This window comes from Rhinopithecus bieti, unplaced genomic scaffold (assembly GCF_001698545.2).
Source record: "Rhinopithecus bieti isolate Rb0 unplaced genomic scaffold, ASM169854v2 scaffold_7212, whole genome shotgun sequence".
NCBI classification, from domain to species: Eukaryota; Metazoa; Chordata; class Mammalia; order Primates; family Cercopithecidae; genus Rhinopithecus; species Rhinopithecus bieti.
In genome coordinates, this window is record NW_016806198.1 from 5,510,527 (window position 1) to 5,529,544 (window position 19,018).

Below are 19,018 nucleotides of genomic sequence, written 5' to 3' on the forward strand. Positions count from 1 at the left end.
GGAGATCCACTGCTCTCTTCAAAGCTGTCAGACAGAGTCGTTTGCGTCTGCAAAGGTTTCTGCTGCTTTTTTTGTTGTTGTTGTTTAGCTGTGCCCTGTCCCCAGAGGTGGAGTCTACAGAGACAGGCAGGTTTCCTTGAGCTGCTGTGAGCTCCACCCAGTTCGAGCTTCCCAGCGGCTTTGTTTACCTACTTAAGCCTCAGCAATGGTGTGCGCCCCTCCCCCAGCCTCGCTGCTGCCTTGGGGTTAGATCGCAGACTGCTGTGCTAGCAATGAGGGAGGCTCCGCGGCCATGGGACCTTCCTGGCCAGGTGTGGGATATAATCTCCTGGTGTGCTCATTTGCTTAAAGCACGGTATTGGGGTGGGAATTACCCTATTTTCCAGGTGTTGTGTGTCTCAGTTCCCCTGGCTAGGAAAAGGGATTCCCTTCCCCCTTGCACTTCCCAGGTGAGGTGATGCCTCGCCCTGCTTCAGCTCTTGCTGGTCGGGCTGCAGCAGCTGACCAGCACCGATTGTCCAGCACTCCCTAGTGAGATGACCCCAGTACCTCAGTTGAAAATGCAGAAATCACCCGTCTTCTGTGTCACTCGCGCTGGGAGTTGGAGACTGGAGCTGTTCCTATTCGGCCATCTTGCTCCGTCTCTTTTGTTTTCTATTTCTTCTTCTTTTTATGTCTTTTTTTTTTTGAGATGGAGTCTTGCGCTCTTGCCAGGCTGGAGTACAGTGGCGTGATCTCGGCTCACTGCAACCTCCGACTCCCTGGTTCAAACAATTCTTCTGCCTCTGCCTCCCAAGTAGCTGGGATTACAGGCACCCACCACCATGCCCAGCTAATTTTTGTATTTTTAGTAGAGACAGGGTTTCACCATGTTTGCCAAGATAGTGTCGATCTCCTGACCTTATGATCTGCCCGCCTCCAACTCCCAAAGTGCTGGGATTACAGGTGTAAGCCACTGCGCTGGGCCCAGATTTTATTTCTTGCTCATGTAATTGTCCAGCATGAGTGTTCTAGCTTAACTGGTGACCCACCTTGAAGCAGAGACTTGGAGACCCAGATTTCTTTCATCATATGCATCTGCTTACCATGCAAGCCTTATAGAGGCTGTGTCATGGTGGAATTGCCTGGAACCAACTGGTAAAAGTGTAGAAAGAATGTGAGTTGAAGGAACACCTACTTTCCCCAAGGCTCCAGCCAATAAATGACACAGATCACTTCTGCTCACATTCCACTGGGGAGACCTTAGACTCATGACCACACCTAATGGCAAAGGAGCAGAAAGATGTAGCTCAGTTGTGTGTCCAGGTAAGGTGTATTTGGTAAGAAGTTTATTGTTTCCATGACAAACGTGAAGACCAAATGAATCTACATCCTAAAATTATTTTGAATTGTTCCTCTTGTCTTTGTTCCCATAGCTATTTTCTTCATTCAGGCCACCATCGCCTCCCGTTTAGATTTCTGCAATGATTACCTTAGCATTCTGATGCCTCCTGCATTAGTCACCTTCCAGTACATTCTCCAGGCCAGGCTACTGCAAGGTGGTTTCCTTACATTGGTTAGGCACCCTCCTTCAGGGAAGTTTTACTCCATTTTCTTTCTTCTCAGTTCGCCTTACATAACTGCCAATGTTTGTTATTAAAAAAATAAAATAAATGTATTGATTGCTTTCTGTGTGCTAGGGACTATCTCAACTGGTTTGCATATATACTACCATTTGATTCCCAACTCCTGCTCTGGAATCTTATGACATAGATTTTATTACTGCCATTCCCATTTCACAAAGGTGAAACATAAGTTCAGAGAGATTAAGTAATTTTCTCAAGCTCACAGGGCTATTAGATGGAAATAGGATTCCAGCTCAGATGGTCTGACTTTCAATAATCAGTTTTGCAACACCACTTTTAACTCTAGCCCACATTATATAGATATTCTTGATGTTAAAGATGTTTCATCCATACTTTTTGTTCTCAAATTTGATGAGTGCCCATCCCATAATAGGTACTCAATAAAGAGTTGTTTAGTGAATTAATGAATATAAGAATAAATGAATAAAAATTTCTGATTGCTGTTTATTCCATTTAAATGATGTCATCTTAGAACCTACAAGAATCTTTCAAATTTGATTCATTTTCACAAGAATGTGTTCCATTGTCATGAACTCTACCATTTTTCTCAACTTGCCATTCCTGGAACCAATGACAGAGAGAGTTCAAATAAAGTAGATTTTCTCAACAGTAGCACTATTCACATTTTGCATTTGTTGTGGGCAACTGCCCTGTGCACTGTAGGATGTTTAATGACATCTCTAGCCTCTTCTCACCATCTACCAGGAGCATTCCTTCCCTGGTGTAACATTAACAAAATGTCTCCAAAACCTATCAGATGTTCCCTGCAGCCAAAAATCAACCTGGTTGAGAACCATCAGGATAAAGAATGCACAAGGCTTGTTGTAATTCATCCTAACCACCAAGGGAAAGCACAATTCAAAATGCATCTTCCGGTAGCAGCTGTAGCTAAAGAGCAGAATTTTGTGATGGGAAAACTGTTCCATGCCCTCCTTGCATGTGATGGGAAAGCTGTCCCACTCGACCTTGCATTACCTAGCTTTGGTTCAGGCCCTCACTGTTTTTCACCAGTATAGTGAGCACCCTGTGCTGAGCACCGGGCTTGACACATTACAGGAAGATATGCAACAGTGACTCCCCTGTGCACTTCGATCAGCCCCTCTGCCCTCAATCTTGCACCTCTGAGCCACCCTCTGTTACTGACAATTTTGGAAATGCAAACCGAATTATGTCATCACTACTGTCTTCCCTGTAGCCATGCTTTAGAGGTCTTCCTTTGTTCCAACACTAAATTCCAACTCCCTTGTATCATATGGGAAGTCCATCATTACCTGCCTTCCTTTTACCTGTCCAGCTTCATTTCTTGGCATGACCTAATCACACCTACTGGTTCCTCGATGAACAGGTCAGATCATCTCATGCAGCTTACAACTCACTTCTCCCAGAAAAACTCCTGTGATTATCAATTAGCACTGCCACTTATGGTGCCCTCAGAGCAGCCTCTAGGTAATCCTTTCAGTGCACGTATCTCCTATATAGCATAGCGATCAAAAGCAAAGACCGTGGAGGCAGACTCTCTGGGTTTGCATCCCAACTATGTCACTTACTAGCTGCATGACCTCAACCAAGTGACTTAACCTATTTGTGCCTAAGTTTCCTGATCAGAAAAATGGGATAATAATAGTATCTGTTTCACAGAGTTGTACTGAAGATAATGTGAGTTAATCTATGTAAGGCACTAAGAAAGATGCCTGGCACAGAATAAACTATAGGAAAGCATTACCTATATGTGCATTTTTTTTCTTTCTCCCATAATACATTGTGAACTTCTTACACACAAAGTTTTGTCTTTTATCTCAGTTCTCATGACATTGAGCCAAGGACCTGGCACACAGTAGAATTTTGAGAAACTTCTGTAGAATTAATGCAGTGACCAGACTTGGGTTGTGGAAATCACAGTTTTGAACTAAAGGTTACTATTATTAATTGTTCACCATGCTTTCATTTCTCTCTAGGATATTTAGAAAGAAAAAGAGAATCCGTCATCCCTTTTCTTCTCTCTTCAACCTCAGTACCTCCAAATCTTGGCTGCATGGAAGTATCTTTTGTGACGTCGACTCTTCTCCAAGTGAGGACAACTGGTTGGAGGGGATCAAGAGGTTGGACACAGACCATTGCAATGGAAATGGTGAGTTTTGAGTCTTCTTTTCCATAGTAAAATTTTATCTCCAAGTGGGCAGTGGTAACCCTATGGTCCTCGACCAATGTCAGTTCCAGAGATGACAGTCATTTTGATGGAGAGATGGGCCCTATTTTAAAAATTCTCTCTATATTACATGTGTGATCAAAACACATATGTGGCTATGTCATGCAAAATAGCCTAATGTAAATGTGTAAATTATTAAGTTGATAATGCTGGGAAAATATTTGTACATTTCAACCGTACCTTTTCTGTAAGGAATATGGGTGGAGGAAGGATACTGGAGAGTCAGATTTAGAAGACCTATACTGGAAAAAATGTACTGGAGTCAGGGTTCAAGTCCCAGTATGAGTACACTTGGATAGTACTTAACTTTGCTGAGTTTAAATTTCTTAATTTTTAAAACCATATATACATATACACACACACACACATATATGGTTTATATGTGTGTAACTCTAGCCCACATTATATAGATATTATTACTATATCTATATATAGTAATAATATCTATTCTTATATTATACACACACATATATAGTTTATATATGTGTGTGTATACGTATAACTTGAAATATAATATATATTAGATATATATACATATTGTGTAATAACAATATTCATACAAGTAAGTATGCGTATATACATGTATATAAACACAGTGATGGGAACTCAAAGCATCTATTTTAAAATTCATTTTCCTTTTTCAACTTTTGTTTTAGAATCAGAAGGTACGTGTGCAGGTTTGTTACCTGGGTATATTATCTGATGCTGAGGTTTGGGTTATGAATGATCCCATCACCCAGTTACTAAGCATAGTACCCAATAGTTAGTTGTTCAACCCTTGCCCTCTTCTCTCTCTCCCCGATCTAGCAGCCCCGCTGTCTACTGTTGCCATCTTTATATTCATGAATACCCGATGTTTAGCTCCCACTTATAGGTGAGAACATGGGGTATTTGGTTTTCTCTTCCTGTGTTAATTTGCTTAAGATAATGGCTTCTAGCTTCAGCCATGTTGCTGCAAAGGACATGATTTCGTTATTTTTAATGGCTGTGTAGTATTACATGCTGTATATGTACCATTTTCTTCACTCAATTCCATGTTGATGGGAACCTAAGTTGATTCTTTGTCTTTGTTATTGTGAATAGTGCTGCCATGAAAATGTGAGTGTGTGTCGTTTTGGTATAATGATTTGTTTCCTCTTGGATATATACCAAGTAATGGGATTGCTAGTAAAATGGTGGTTCTAAAGTCTTTGAGGAATTTCCAAACTGCTTTCCATAGTGGTTGAACTAATTTACATTCCCACCAACAGTGTGTAAACATTCCCTTTTCTCTGAAGCATCACCAACATCTGCTGTTTTTTGATTTTTAGATAATAGCCATTCTGACTGGTGTGAGATAGTGTCTCATTATGCTTTTTATTTGCATTTCTATGATGATTAGTGATGATGAACATTATTTCACATGTTTGTTGCTGCATGTATGTCTTCTTTTGAGAAGTATCTGCTCATATCCTTTGCCCATTTTAAATGGGGTTATTTGGTTTTCACTTATTCAATTGTTTAAATTCATAATAGGTTCTAGATATTAGACCTCTGTTAGATTCATAGTTTGTGAATATTTCTACAATTCTGTAGGTTGTCTGTTTACTCTTGTTGATAGTTTCTTTTGTTGTGCAGAAGCTCTTTAGTTTAATTAAGTTCTATTTGTCAATTTTTGTTTTTGTTGAAATTGCTTTTGAGGACTTAGTTATAAATTATTTTCCAAGGCTGATGTCCAGAATGGTGTTGCCTAGGTTTTCTTCTAGGATTCTGCTAGTTTAAGGGAGGTCTTACATTTAAATCTTTAATCCTTCTTGAGTTTTTATATATGGAGAAAGGTAGAGGTTGCTTTATTCTTCTGCATATAGCTATCCCAGCACCATTTATTGAATAGAGAGTCCTTTCCCCATTGCTTATTTTTTGTCAACTTTGTCAAAAATTAGGTGGCTCTATGAGTGAAGCTTTATTTCTAGGTTCTCTATTCCATTCCACTGGTTTATGTATCAGTACCATGCTGTTTTGGTTACTATTGCCTTATAGTATAGTTTGAAGTTGGGTAATATGACGCCTCTGGTGTTGTTCTTTTTGCTTATGCCTTATAGTATAGCTTGAAGTTGGGTAATATGATGCCTCTGGCATTGTTCTTTTTGCTTGGAATTGCTTTGGCTATTCAAACTCTTTTTTGGTAGCAAGTTAAATTTAAATTGAAAAATAATATTGATAGTTTGATAGGAATAGGGATAGTTTGATAGGAGTAGTTTGACTTTGTAGATTGCTTTAGGCAATATGGCCATTTTTGTGATATTGATTCTTCCAATCCATGAGCATGAAATATTTTTCCATTTATTTGTGTCACTTGTAATTTTTTTTTTTTTTTTTTTTTTTTTGAGGCAGTGTCTCGCTCTGTCACCCAGGCTGGAGTGCAGTAGTGCAATCTTGGCTCTCTGCCTCCTGGGTTCATGCTATTCTCCTGCCTCAGCCTCCCAAGTAGCTGGGACTACAGGTGCCTGCCACCATGCCTGGCTAATTTTTCTGTATTTGTAGTAGAGACGGGTTTTCACCATGTTAGCCAGGATGGTCTTGATCTCCTGACCTCATGATCTGCCCGCCTCAGCCTCCCAACATGCTGGGATTACAGGGTTGAGCCACCATGCCTGGCCCTGTCACTTTATTTAAGCAGTTCTTTGTGGTTCTTCTTGTAGAGATCTTTTATGTCCTTGGTTAGAGGTATTCCCAGGTATATCAGGTATAATATTTTTTGTGGCTATTGTAAATGGGATTGCATTCTTGATTTGGCTCTCAGCTTGAATGTTGTCAGTGTACACAAAGTTATTAGGATACAGAATTGACTGCTGATTTCTGTACGTTGATTCTCAAAGCATATTTTAAAGATGAAATGGGACAGTGACTATCAGTCATAGTTCAATGTCTGGTGCTCAGTAAGTTGTAGTTATAATTATTTTTATTACTAGAATGGAAACAACAGATATTTACTGGGCACTTACCATTTTCCAGGTACTGCAGTAGGTCAGGGGATACAAAGATGAAATAAACAACGTAACCCCTGTCTTCTTGGGCCTTCTGGTTTACTGGAACAGGGACTGGGGTTCAGCTCTTTGTTAAATAATTGCAGAAACATGACATAATGATTGTGGTAGGTGCCATGAAAAAAAGTTATATGACATAATGGGGAATTTGACTCATTTGGAAACTTAAGAAAAGCTTCCCTGTGGAACTGGCAATGGAGATGAGTGCTAGACAATGAGGGGGGTTTTGCTGGGCAAAGGGGAAAGGCAAGAACATTCTGTGCTGAGGAGATGAAAACATCTGAAGTGTGAATTGCCTGGTGAGTAGACATGCTTGGTGAGAGAAGATAGCATGGATGGTTTGGAACACAATGAGTTTAAGTTTCTTTGGGACATCCAAGAGACAATGTCAAGATGGTGTTGATATTTGTGATCTGGACCTCAGAGGAGGAATCTGAGTTAAAGTTATACATCTGGAAGTCATGTTAGTATAGGTAGTCATTGAGGCCTTGCAGTGGGTGAGATGGATTAGGAAGAGGGTATACAGTTTTCAAAAGAGAGAGCCTGAAGTGGAATGTTGTGAACTCAAACATTGAATAAGTGAATAGGACAGAATTAACCTGCAAAAGAGATTAGGAAGGAAGCATTCACAGAGGTGAGTGGAAAACCAAGAGAGTGCTGTGTAATGAAATTCCTAGGATAATAGTGGTATAAAAGGTGGGAGTACTTAACAATGGCAAATCATGCTAGAAAGGTAAATAGGATGAGGACTGAGTGTTCAACAGATTCATTGGCCTGGGAGTGACTGTTAGTGGAGTGAAGGTAGCAGAAGAGAACCACGAGTACAAAGAAGAGAGAGTGAGAGGTAAGGAAATAAAGGAATGGCCTATAGAAGACCCTGATGTCTGCTGGGAAGGGAAAGGGAGAGGTGAAGGTGGACGAAGGCAAATGAGAAGGTTGAGTGACTCCCTGCTGCCTCTTCTTTCTCTTTCTCCTCCTCCTATCAACAATGGGGGAAATTTGAGCATGTGTCATGATATGGTTTGGCTGTGTCCCCACCCAAATCTCATCTTGAATTCCCACGTGTTGTGGGAGGGGCCTGGTGGGAGGTAATTGAATCATGGGGGCAGGTCTTTCCCGTGCTGTTTTCGTGATAGTGAAGAAGTCTCATGAGACCTGATGAATCTATAAGGGGAAGTTTCCCTGCACCAGCTCTCTCTTTCCCTGCTGCCATCCATGTAGGACGTGATTTGATCCTCCTTGCCTTCTGCCGTGACTGTGAGGCTTTCCTGGTCAGGTGGAACTGTAAGTCCATTAAACCCCTTTCTTTTGTAAATTGCCCAGTCTTGGGTATGTCTTTATCATCAGCCTGAAAATGGACTAATATATGTCACTTCATCAACAAATGGGCCTGAAATAAAAGTGGGTTTGCAGGTCCACTTTGATATGTTATATACTCATTTAGCAGTCATTCTTTCATTTATTCATTCACTCATCAAACTCACTAAGTATGTGCTATGTGCCATCTACTGCACTAAACACAACACTCTTCCAAGCTAAGTAAGACATTACTTTGAGAAATTCCTGGTTTAAAACAGGTAAATAAATACATTTGCAAATAATTTGAGTATAATGCCTGAAACAGCATAAGAGATTTAAGAGTAGTATGTGGAGACAATGTCAGAGGTTTATCCAGGGGAGGCGGTGTTAGCTGTACCTAGAGGTGGCTGGGAGGGCTTGAGAGGGAGACAACATTTTAGTGTTTTTTTTTTTTTTTTTTTAAACATTGTCTTGCTCTGTCACCAGGCTGGAATGCAGTGGCGTGATCTAGGCAGGCTCACTGCAACCTCTGACTACATGGTTCAAGCAATTCTCCTACCTCAGCCTCCCGTTTAGCCGGGATTACAGGCAAATGCCACCTGACCCAGCTAATTTTTGTGTTTTTAGTAGAGACGGGGTTTCACCATGTGGGCCAGGATGGTCTTGATCTCCTGACCTCGTGATCCACCTGCCTCAGCCTCCCAAAGTGCTTGGATTACAGGTGTGAGCCACCACGCCCGGCTCTGAGCGGGTCTTAAAGGAGGAGTGGGATGGCTAAGCAGAGATGAACTGGGGAGATACTCCCAGCTTCCCCATTCTTCCAAACTGCTGCGAGGCTCACCTTCCCAAGGTATTAAATGTGGCGTGGCCTTGTCATTCCTTAACACAGCATACAAGGTCTTTTTGAATATTTCCTACTTTTCCAACCCAAACTGGCTGCATAATTTTCAGGCCCAGTGCAGAATAAAATACAGGGCCCCCTGTTCAAAATGCTTAAGAATTTCAAGTGTCAACCAAGAAAAACTGTTAAACCAAGAAAAAGACCCTTGTGAGCAAGAAGCCCTGTGCAATGGCACTTGTTAAAGGTCCATGTGGCTGGTCTTGTCTTCAACTCCATCGTTTTCCTTTCCTTTCCCGTACATGCAATTGACACAGATCACACTGACCTTTCAGTTTCCTGAATGGATCCTGCTCTTCCACACATCTGTGGCTTTTCTTATGTCACTCACTCTGCTGTAATTCATTTATACATTCATTTGGAAGATTTTACTGAGGGCCAACGATGTGTCAGGCATTATTCTACACAGTGGACATAGTGGTGAATAAAATGGACAAAATGGCTTGCTCTTGTGGAACTTGCATTTCTGTAGGGGGAGACAGACAATAAATAAATTATGTAGCATGTTCATAATTGGTGAGTGGTATGGGAAACAAGAAAGGGGGAAGTGATGGAGATTGCAAATGCAAATAAAATGGTTAGAGAAGGCCTCATTGAGAAAGACTTTTGAGCATTGGCTTAAAAGCAAAAGCAAAACAGCTCTGTAGATATCTGGGGGAGGAACAATCCAGGCAAGTGAAATGCTGGTGTACAGGTTCTAGTTTCGGAGCCTGCACTGGGCTGAGTGAGTGAGGGGGGATAGTAGGGAAAAGACTGAAATGTGTGTCAGGAATGCAAGTGAGAAGGGACAAGGATAGCTGTGGGGTCATTTCAAAGGCTTTGCTTTCATACTCTGAGAGGACGGCAAACCACTGGAGGATTCTGAGCTGAGGAATAACTTGTTTCGATTTACATGTTGAAAGGGTTATTCTGGCTGTTGGGTTCAGATTAGATGTCAGGTATTCGGAACAGAAGCTAGAAACCCTTTAAAAAGTGATGAGAAGTAGGATTCCAGATTCATTTTACAGGTAGAGGCAACAAGATTTGCCTACGTGGCTGTGAGAGGAAAAGAGAAGTCAAGGGTGCTTACTACGTGCTGAGCACTTCACATTTTGTCTTTTAAAAATATATTAGCTTGTTTACATACATTATTTTGTTTAAATATCCCCCAAACTCATAGGAAGTAAGTCATATTATCATATTTATTATAATTATGATAAAACTGAAGTTCAGGGTTAAAGAATTCACCCAAGTCCATTTAGCTTATAAACAGCAGAGTTGGGGCCGGGCACAGTGGCTCACGCCTGTAATCCCAGCACTTTGGGAGGCCAACGCGGGTGGATCACGAGGTCAGAAGATCGAGACCATCCTGGCTAACATGGTGAAACCCCGTCTCTACTAAAAATAGAAAAAAATTAGCCAGGCGTGGTGGCGGGCGCCTGTAATCCCAGCTCCTTGGGAAGCTGAGGCAGGAGAATGGCGTGAACCCCGGAGGCGGAGCTTGCAGTGAGCAGAGATCATGCCACTGCACTCCAGGCTGGGTGACAGAGCGAGACTGTCTCAAAAAATAAATAAATAAATAAATAACCAGCAGAGTTGGAATTCAACTTAGGTCTACCTGATTTAAAAGTGCAGACTCTGTTCTGCTGCCAGGAAGGGCTTTGTTCTCCTTTTCAAGGAGAAATCCATTATGTCCCTCTAGCAGGCCCAAAGAGCAAGCTAGAGGAGTCGTATAATGCAATAATGTATTCATATAAATGTGTAGCAATTATATGGCTACGATTTTTCTTAATCTGCTTCCTAGATAGAAAACACACATAGCATTTTTTTAAATTTTCAATAACTTCGATTTACAAAGTGTTACAAAAAATAGTACAGAGAGGGTCAGTATACGCTTCATCCAGCTTTGCCCACTCATAACTACTTATACAACTATAGCACATTATCAAAACCAGGAAATGGACATTGGCACAATACCATGATGATTCTGCCAATTTTTACATATATTCATGTGTGTGTGTGTGTGCATGTAATACTAGATTAGTTTTAAAAATACAATAAGTGCTTGTTAAATGAAGAAACAATTCTTAATATGATCAAAGGATTACTTAAATTGAGTGATTCTAGTTTTCCACAATAGCAAGAATGTATAAGCAGGATGAGGAGAGGAGGAAGAGCAGGATGTGGGGGGTGAGGCCAGAAAGATTAACCATAGTTATTTGAAGAACCTTTTGTGCCATTGAGGATTTGGGGTTTTATCTAATCAATCAAGAATATTTTTGATGGCTCTTAAGCAGGGTGATGATGCAATCAGATTTGGAATTTTCAAGTTATCTTTGCAATAGCACAACTGAGGATTGGATGGGAGCTCCGAGGCAATTAAAATCAACCAGTATCCTAAGGAAGTGGCAGGAAATAGGGAGGAAGGAAGAGACTTAAAGAATATTTTCCAATGTAGAATTGACAGGTTGGTGATAGATAGAATATAGTGGTGAGAAAGTGGGGGAATCAAAGAAAACTGATGTATTTAATTTGGGAGACCGCGTCAAAAATTCTGCAAGTCACCAAGGGCTGGAAGATAGTGTGGTAGAGTCATAAGGAAAATGAGCTTTTGAACTGGATGAACCTGAATTCAAATCCTAGAACCACCTTTTCCCACCTGATTGTTCTTGGGCAAGTTATTAACTAACCTTTCTGATCCTCCACTTCTTAGATATAAAATAAGAAAAATAATAGCAGATAGAATGGGGAGGATGAAATGCAATAATTCATGAAGTGTCACATCTCTAATATCACTTATGAATACCAGGGGCTGGTATTGTGCTTAATACACATTAGCTCTAAAAAGGCAGAAAAGAACAGATGAGGATCATCAAAACAGACAATAAATTTTATTTCTTATGGGTTGAATTTGAGATACCGTATGGGAAATACATAACCAGTAGAGGTTTGGAAACATAAGGGGATTCAGGAGTAAGGAAGGATCTAGAGACATTGATTCATAAGCCAATCTGAGAAGCAATACAGTTTTTTGGAATAAAGAAGTCTACTTATGGAAAACAAGTGAATGAGAAGAAAGGAGAGTTAAGAAAGGAATTCAGGAGGTTGAACAGAAGCCCCAGTCATAATGATCCCTAACTGTGTGAGTGCTAGAGGCGAGCACAGTTCCAACAAAGCCACATGTCATGTCATCACTTCTCTGCAAAGCCTCTGAGTGAGTTATTATCCTTTATCCCCATTTTCCAGGGGAAGAAGCTAAGGCAGCTTAGGTACTATGTGAGGCCACACAGGTAGGAAGTCGCATAGCCAGGATTTGAAGAGAAAAGTCTGAGCGTGTGCTCTTAATCACTGGATTACACTGGGAAAAAGCTCATTGGGGAAAGTTTCTCAGGCAAAGAAGCAGAAGAGTGTGGTGTTACGAAAGAAAAGAATATGAAGAACTGGTTAATGATGCACAGCTTGATAAAGAGGCCAACTTAAGAATTCTGTAGTCCCTGGTAGATGTTTTATGTCTGGAATCTTCACTCAGAAGGCAAAGGAGAAGTCAGCACTCTGACTCTTTCTGACAGAGTAGCACAAATATCTTAGTACAGAGCTCTCGTTACTTTTTAATTGAGATATAATCCACATTCCTTAAAACCTACCAATTTAATGTATACAATTCAGTGATTTTTTTAGTATAGTCACAGGGAGGTCATGCAATCACGACTGCTTTCCTGTTCCAGAACATTCCATCAGCCCCAAGGAGAAACCTTATTCTCAATAGCAGTCACTCCTCCTTCCCCACCAGCCCCTGACAACCAGTATTCATCTACTTTCAGCATCCATGGATTTGCCTATTTTGGACTCTCATTATTTTGTTTCATTTTGATAAAATGTTTAATTAAGGTGTTGTTGATGAAGTGGGCAATGTGATGTTTCAATATAGTTATACATTGTGAAATGGCAAAGTCAAGTTAATTAACATATCCATCACCTCATATACTTACCATTTGTTATTGTTGTTGTTGTGAGAACATTTAAGAGCTGCTCTCTTAGCAATTTTTTTGTTTTTTGAGACCTAGTCTCACTCAGTTGCCCAGGCTGGAGCGCAGTGGTCTGGCCTTGGCTCACTGCAACCTCCACCTCCCGGGTTCAAGCAATTCTCCTGCCTCAGCCTCCCGAGTAGCTGGAACTACAGGCATGAGCCACCACGCCTGGCTAATTTTTTGTATTTTTAGATGAGATGGGGTTTCACCATGTTGGCCAGGCTGGTCTCAAACTCCTTAGCTCAAGTAATCTGCCCGCCTCAGCTTCCCAAGGTACTGAGATTACAGGCGTGAGCCACCATGCCTGGCCCTTTCCTAGCAATTTTCAAGAACACAATACATTATTATTAACTCTAGTCACCATGCCATAGGATAGATTTCCAGAACATTTTTCATCCTGTCCGACTGGAACTTCGTACCCTTTGACCAACATCTCCCCATCCCCTACCCCACCCACTCATGACTTTCTGAGGCTGCCTCTTCCTCTCAGTGGTTACTGCTGCTCCAGGAATGGCTTACTCAGGCTCACCTCTAGTGTGCCTTTTCGAGTGTCCATCCATTGGTTCTCCCCTGTTTTTTTCTGGAGCAACAAGGCAAGTGTCTTCTCAGTTCTAAAGCAATGTTTTCTAAAGTGTAGGGTAGAGTAGGAAATGCTGCTAGTCCATAGCAACAGTGAATGTTGAATCAGACAGTAAGAGAGAAGCTGTGGCTCCTTTTCTAATTCCCTTACAATCCTTCTGATAAAACCAAGAAAACCAAGGCTCAGTTTAGAACCTTGGTAGCTGTCAGATTCTCTGACATTTGCTACACTGTCTTTGGTTTTAACAAAGTTCTTCTTAACCAAGAACAGGCTCAGAGCTTTCTGCTTCACCAGTATTTCACACACATTAAATAAGGTTACATTTTCCATTGTACTTATTTTTACCTTTACTTTCTGTTTAGGGCATTTATGTGACTGATATAAAGTTTGCTTTAAAGTAAAAATGTAAAATGAGACAATTTTAAGAAAATATTAAATGGCTGAGAGCAAGCAGGTTCTGGGATTTGGCAAAAATCAGGAAAATGATGCCTGGATGACTAAAGTCTGAGAATCACTGTTCTAAAGACAGTATTTCACATATTTAGAAATTAATGTCTAGTTTTTCCTTCATTGTCTCTTCAAAATATGTCCAAACAATTTCAAAGTGATTGGACCACAGCAATACTGCACATGCATGAGGTATCTTATTAAAATTCTCATGGTTTCCAAATATCCTCTAAATATAACAAATCAAACTACCTCCATCCAAAATCAGTAATTAGTCAACCTGGACGCACACGGGACTTTGAAATCTCTCATCTCTGCTGTCAGAGTAATCACATCTTCCCCAGACTTCTTGCTTTCCGGATTTACCCAAGGCCCTGTGACTTTTATCAGCAATTTATTTTTCTCTGGAAATGCCTAGTTAGAAGACTCCAGAAGAAATCAAAATTAAATTGTTTTGCTGTTTTCTCTCCAAGCAATGGATGCAATCAAACATTACTTCCCCTGATTTTCTTGTGCTTCATTTTTCAGGCAAGAGGATGTTTTTGCCTGTTTTGTCTGTCCTCAGTTCACCCCTTTCCCAGCTGTGTTGACACCTTTCCTCATTAGTTGCAATTCATTCTTGAGCCACGGAATTTTGCAGCTACCCAGGCCCCAATACTGCAATTCGGGATGTGTTCCCAGAGCCTGTGAGTCATACTGAAGGAGAGTAGAGGATTCACGCAGGGAGGACTGAACAGGATGGGCTCTATTTCTGCCAGTCCTAGAAAAAGCAGGATGACTCCAGGCAAGTCACCTGAGCTTGAGGTGCGTGCCTTTCTCTAGAATTCATGCCTGTCACATAAATATCTTTGGGATGGCAACATCTACATGTGGCTTTGGGCTTCTCTTTATAGAAAATCATGTCCATTTTTATATAAAAGGATATGGAAAATGTGCTTAGAAGATACAGAATCTGCCTGACAAAAGTAAACTACATCAGATTTACAGATCAAGTTAAACAGAATGAAATAGATATCTTCAACAATAATACAACTAGAGCTATTTGGTAAAATATTTTTTGCATTATAATCCTTTTATTTGTTATTAAGTTTGGAGAAGAAAGTTCACTGTCAATTAGGGAAAGTTAAATCATGTCTTTTCAGAGATGAAAAATCTCCTTGATCATTTTTGAATGTTAAGACATTTTGTGGTTTCTCTGTCGAATGCCATCTTTTCTTTTAGAAAATTTTGTGTACAATTTCCAGTATTCTACATAGGATACATTTTTTATTTCATCCAACTCTCAGCCGCAAAGCTTTATGATCAACTGGGCAGCCCTGGGAAACAGCACATCTTTTTACTGTTGTTACAGTCTCGTCCACATCTACCCAGATTGTAGTTAAGGGGCACTCATGAATATGCAATTAGCCGTGGAAGTTCCCATGTCTTTCTCACTTCCACATTGATTTGATCAGCTAGCCTCCTTTTTTTTTTTTTTAACAGCTTTATTGAGGTGTAATTGCTATACAGAGAACTGCACATATTTCATGCGTACAATTTTATGACTTTAGACATATGCAGACACCCAAGATTCCATCACCACACTCAAGGTAATAGACATATCCAACATGTCACAAAGGTTCCTGTGTCTCCGTGTGTGTGTTAAGAACATAACATGAGAGCTACCTTATTAATAAATACCATATTGTTAACTATAGGTACTATGTTGTAGAGCAGATCTCTATAACTCATCCTTTCAGCATGACTGAGACTGTATTCACATTGAACAATGGCTCCCAATTTCCCCCACCCCAACCCCTAACCCCTGGCAGCCACTATTGTACTCTCTGCTCCTATGAGTTTGACTATTTTAGCTACCTCATTGAAGGAGAATTATGCAATATTTGTCCTTCTGTGACTGGCTTATTTTACTTGGCATACTGTGCTCCAGGTTTATCCATGTTGTTGCAAATGGCAAGTTTTTCTTTTCTTTTTTAAGATTGAATAATATTCTATTGCATGCATATACCACATTTTCATCATCCATTCATCTATGGATAGACACTTGGGCTGCTTCCACCTTTTGGCTACCATGCATGGTGCTGGGATGATCATGGTCCAGGACCCCCTCAGGAGCCTGGTCATTATTGGATGATCTGCATGTTTCATTTTCTGCCACTCCTTTCTCTATGGCAACCAGCAGGGATGCATCCACAGACTGCTTTGTCAAGCTGCCAAAGGCTATGTGTAAGGTGGTGCAAGGCAGCCTGCAGGGTTAGTAGTAATTCCCCAGTCCAAAACCCCAGCTGAGTATCCAGTCCGAGTGGGACCACAGGTGGAGCCAGCCCACCAGCTATTCTCCTCTCTTGAAGTCGCAGTCTTAGCTCAGCCTTAGCCTCTGTGGTGGCGAATACCGACCCACTTTCTCTATAGTTACTGCACTCTGTTATAGCAGGCCTATGTTAGATTTTGCAAATAACAACACTACACATCTTAACATCCCACCCATTACTGAATTCTCTGTAAAACTGACTGAATGCTAACTATGAGCTGGGTACTAATTGCTGGTGTCTGGGACAGATGAAGTGACCTTTTTCTCATGGAGCCTTTATCTAGTGAGGGAGGCAGACACTAAACAACAACAACAAAAAAAAAAAACCACACAAATTATGTATCCTATTGTCTGTATTTCTGTAACAATTATAAAATCATAAATTATGATCTGTCCTCTGAAGGCAGAGAACAGAGTGTTTTGACTAGAGTAAGCACAACCAGGAAAATACAGACACGTGATCACCACTCGAAGCACCTACCAGAGTTGTTGAAAGGACTCTAATGATCCAGTTGCCTTAGATGGTTAGGTCCGCTCTCTCAATGACTGAGTTTCTCAGCCTCAGCATCATAGTATTGTGGGCAGGTAATGCCTTGTTGTGGCACCTGTCTTGTGCATTGCTGGGTGTTTAATAGCATCCCTGGCCTCTGTTCAGTAGATGCCTGTAACACTCCTCACATCACCCCAAGTTGTGACAACATAAACTGTCTCGAGATACTGCACCATGTCCCCAGGGAGGAGAAATCACTGCCTATTAAGAATTACTGTTGTATGAGGACCCCAATGTCTTTTGGAGCCCCATAATCCCTCAGCTCCTAGAATGGGAGACTGGGAATCTTGCAAATCTCTCACTGCTGAGTGAGCATTTTAACACACAAAGCAACTCATGTTACACTCATGCTCAAATTTTTAATGACTCTAAATCACCCACAGAATCAATATTAGCTTGGAATGTGATATGAGACCCCACACAATGTGACCTCTGCTTAGCAGCCCAGACAGAACCATCTCCTGGGACTGACCTCACTCACATGCTCTTGTCTAGCGACACAGAAGGACTCACTCTTCTGGCAACCCACCTGGTCTCTCATAGATTGATGTATTGTAATTTCTCCCCATCCCCATTTACTTTCTTTCTCTCTGCCTGGCCTGTCCTCTTCCTGCTGTCTCTCTGGAAGAACTCCTACTCATCCTTCCAGTTTCCACTGAAGCACTGCCTCCTCTGTGAAGCCTCCCTGGATTTCCCTCAGACAGACTCAGATACCCTTTCCTAGACTCCCACTGGACAACTTGTTCCAGCCTTTATTGTAGCAATTACCTCATTGCATCCTAATTGTTCATTTGCATATATGTCCCTCTCCAGATCATGAGTAGGGCAGAGCAGTATCTAATTTGACTTCCTTCTTCCAGAGCAGCATTGGCAGTATATACAATAACTGCAACTGCATTGAATGAATAAATAGATCTGCCTGGCCTGTATCCATGCAACTTTTTCCTCCCCACTTATTTTTGCTCCACCTCCCAAATCCTCTGGCTTGGGGGTCTTCTCTGGGGATGTCACCTGGGGGCTGCCTCAGTCTTTCTTCCCAGCTGGTTGGTATCTTTCCTTAGTCATTTTATGTTCCAGACATTCCATGACAGCAATCAAGGCAGAGAAAGTCTCTATTTATTAACTGCAGCTGTTCAGATTACCCTGCTTGTTCTCCTTGAAGTTCCTACTACAAGGTAAAAATCATCTCCTTGATGCTTTCCTTTCTTCCTCCCTGTTCTTCTTTTGTCCCTGCCTCTAAACCCTTCTCAGGAGCTGTGGCTATTCCCCACCAGTCAAGTTGGTCTTTCCCAGAGGCCCTCTTGCTATGCCTGTTCAGCTCTGTGATGGGGCAGGGGGCAGAGATTATAATCTCTTCCCTCTCCTGGGGCAGTTTCTTCTAGAGAGGACTGTGTCGTATGGTAAAGTCAGGGCAATTAAGCAGCCATATGGGATAAACCCTGTGCCTAGAAATGTCTGGAGCAGGTTTAGGAATCTCTTCATGGTATAGCAAATTCCTGTATATATAATTCAAAGTAAAATTACCTTATCCAAGGTCAAGTAATAAGCTTCTTTTATTATTGAATGATAAATTCTTAAAAATCACTTCTACCTTGAAACATCCTTTGCTGACTCATCAGTACCCTTCTACCACCCCCCACTCCCCATGAAGTTGATTATCACATTTGGTCATGTAACTAGGGACGATATCTATTACAATGTCTATTAGTGATAGAAATTTTTATTCTCTCCATCTATACCATATGTTGGGATGTTTACATTTTTGTATTTTCTCCTTTACTTATCACAGCTGTAAGAAAGTAGACATTACTGTCCTCTTTTACATGAAGAAACTCAGGGTCAGAAAAATTAAGCAAATTGCCCTGTTGTTAGCCTTAGAATGTATGTTCCAGTCTTTCTGATGTGAAAGTCCTTGAAATTTCCACAAAACCACATTTCATCTCTTTTTAGCAAATGACAGTCTGTTTCCCCTGTCCGTAAGTGATGCCTTCTTTATCACCTCCCACTGTTGACTCATGTGTACATGCACACACACACAAACACACACACGTGCACGCATGCACACCCCG

General features: G+C 41.1%; 1 protein-coding gene across 9 annotated transcripts in view; it reads left to right on the plus strand.

Moving 5' to 3' along the window:
* TMEM71 (transmembrane protein 71) overlaps nt 1–19,018 on the plus strand; it is a 55,722-nt gene that overhangs the window by 11,974 nt on the left and 24,730 nt on the right. For 7 of the 9 annotated variants that reach the window (XM_017875159.1, XM_017875163.1, XM_017875167.1 and 4 more), the window contains exon 5: nt 3,581–3,753. In XM_017875159.1, coding sequence (XP_017730648.1) covers nt 3,581–3,753 — 173 coding nt within the window. The remainder of the gene's footprint in view (nt 1–3,580; nt 3,754–19,018) is intronic. The other 2 variants (XM_017875166.1, XM_017875165.1) reach the window with 1 other exon arrangement.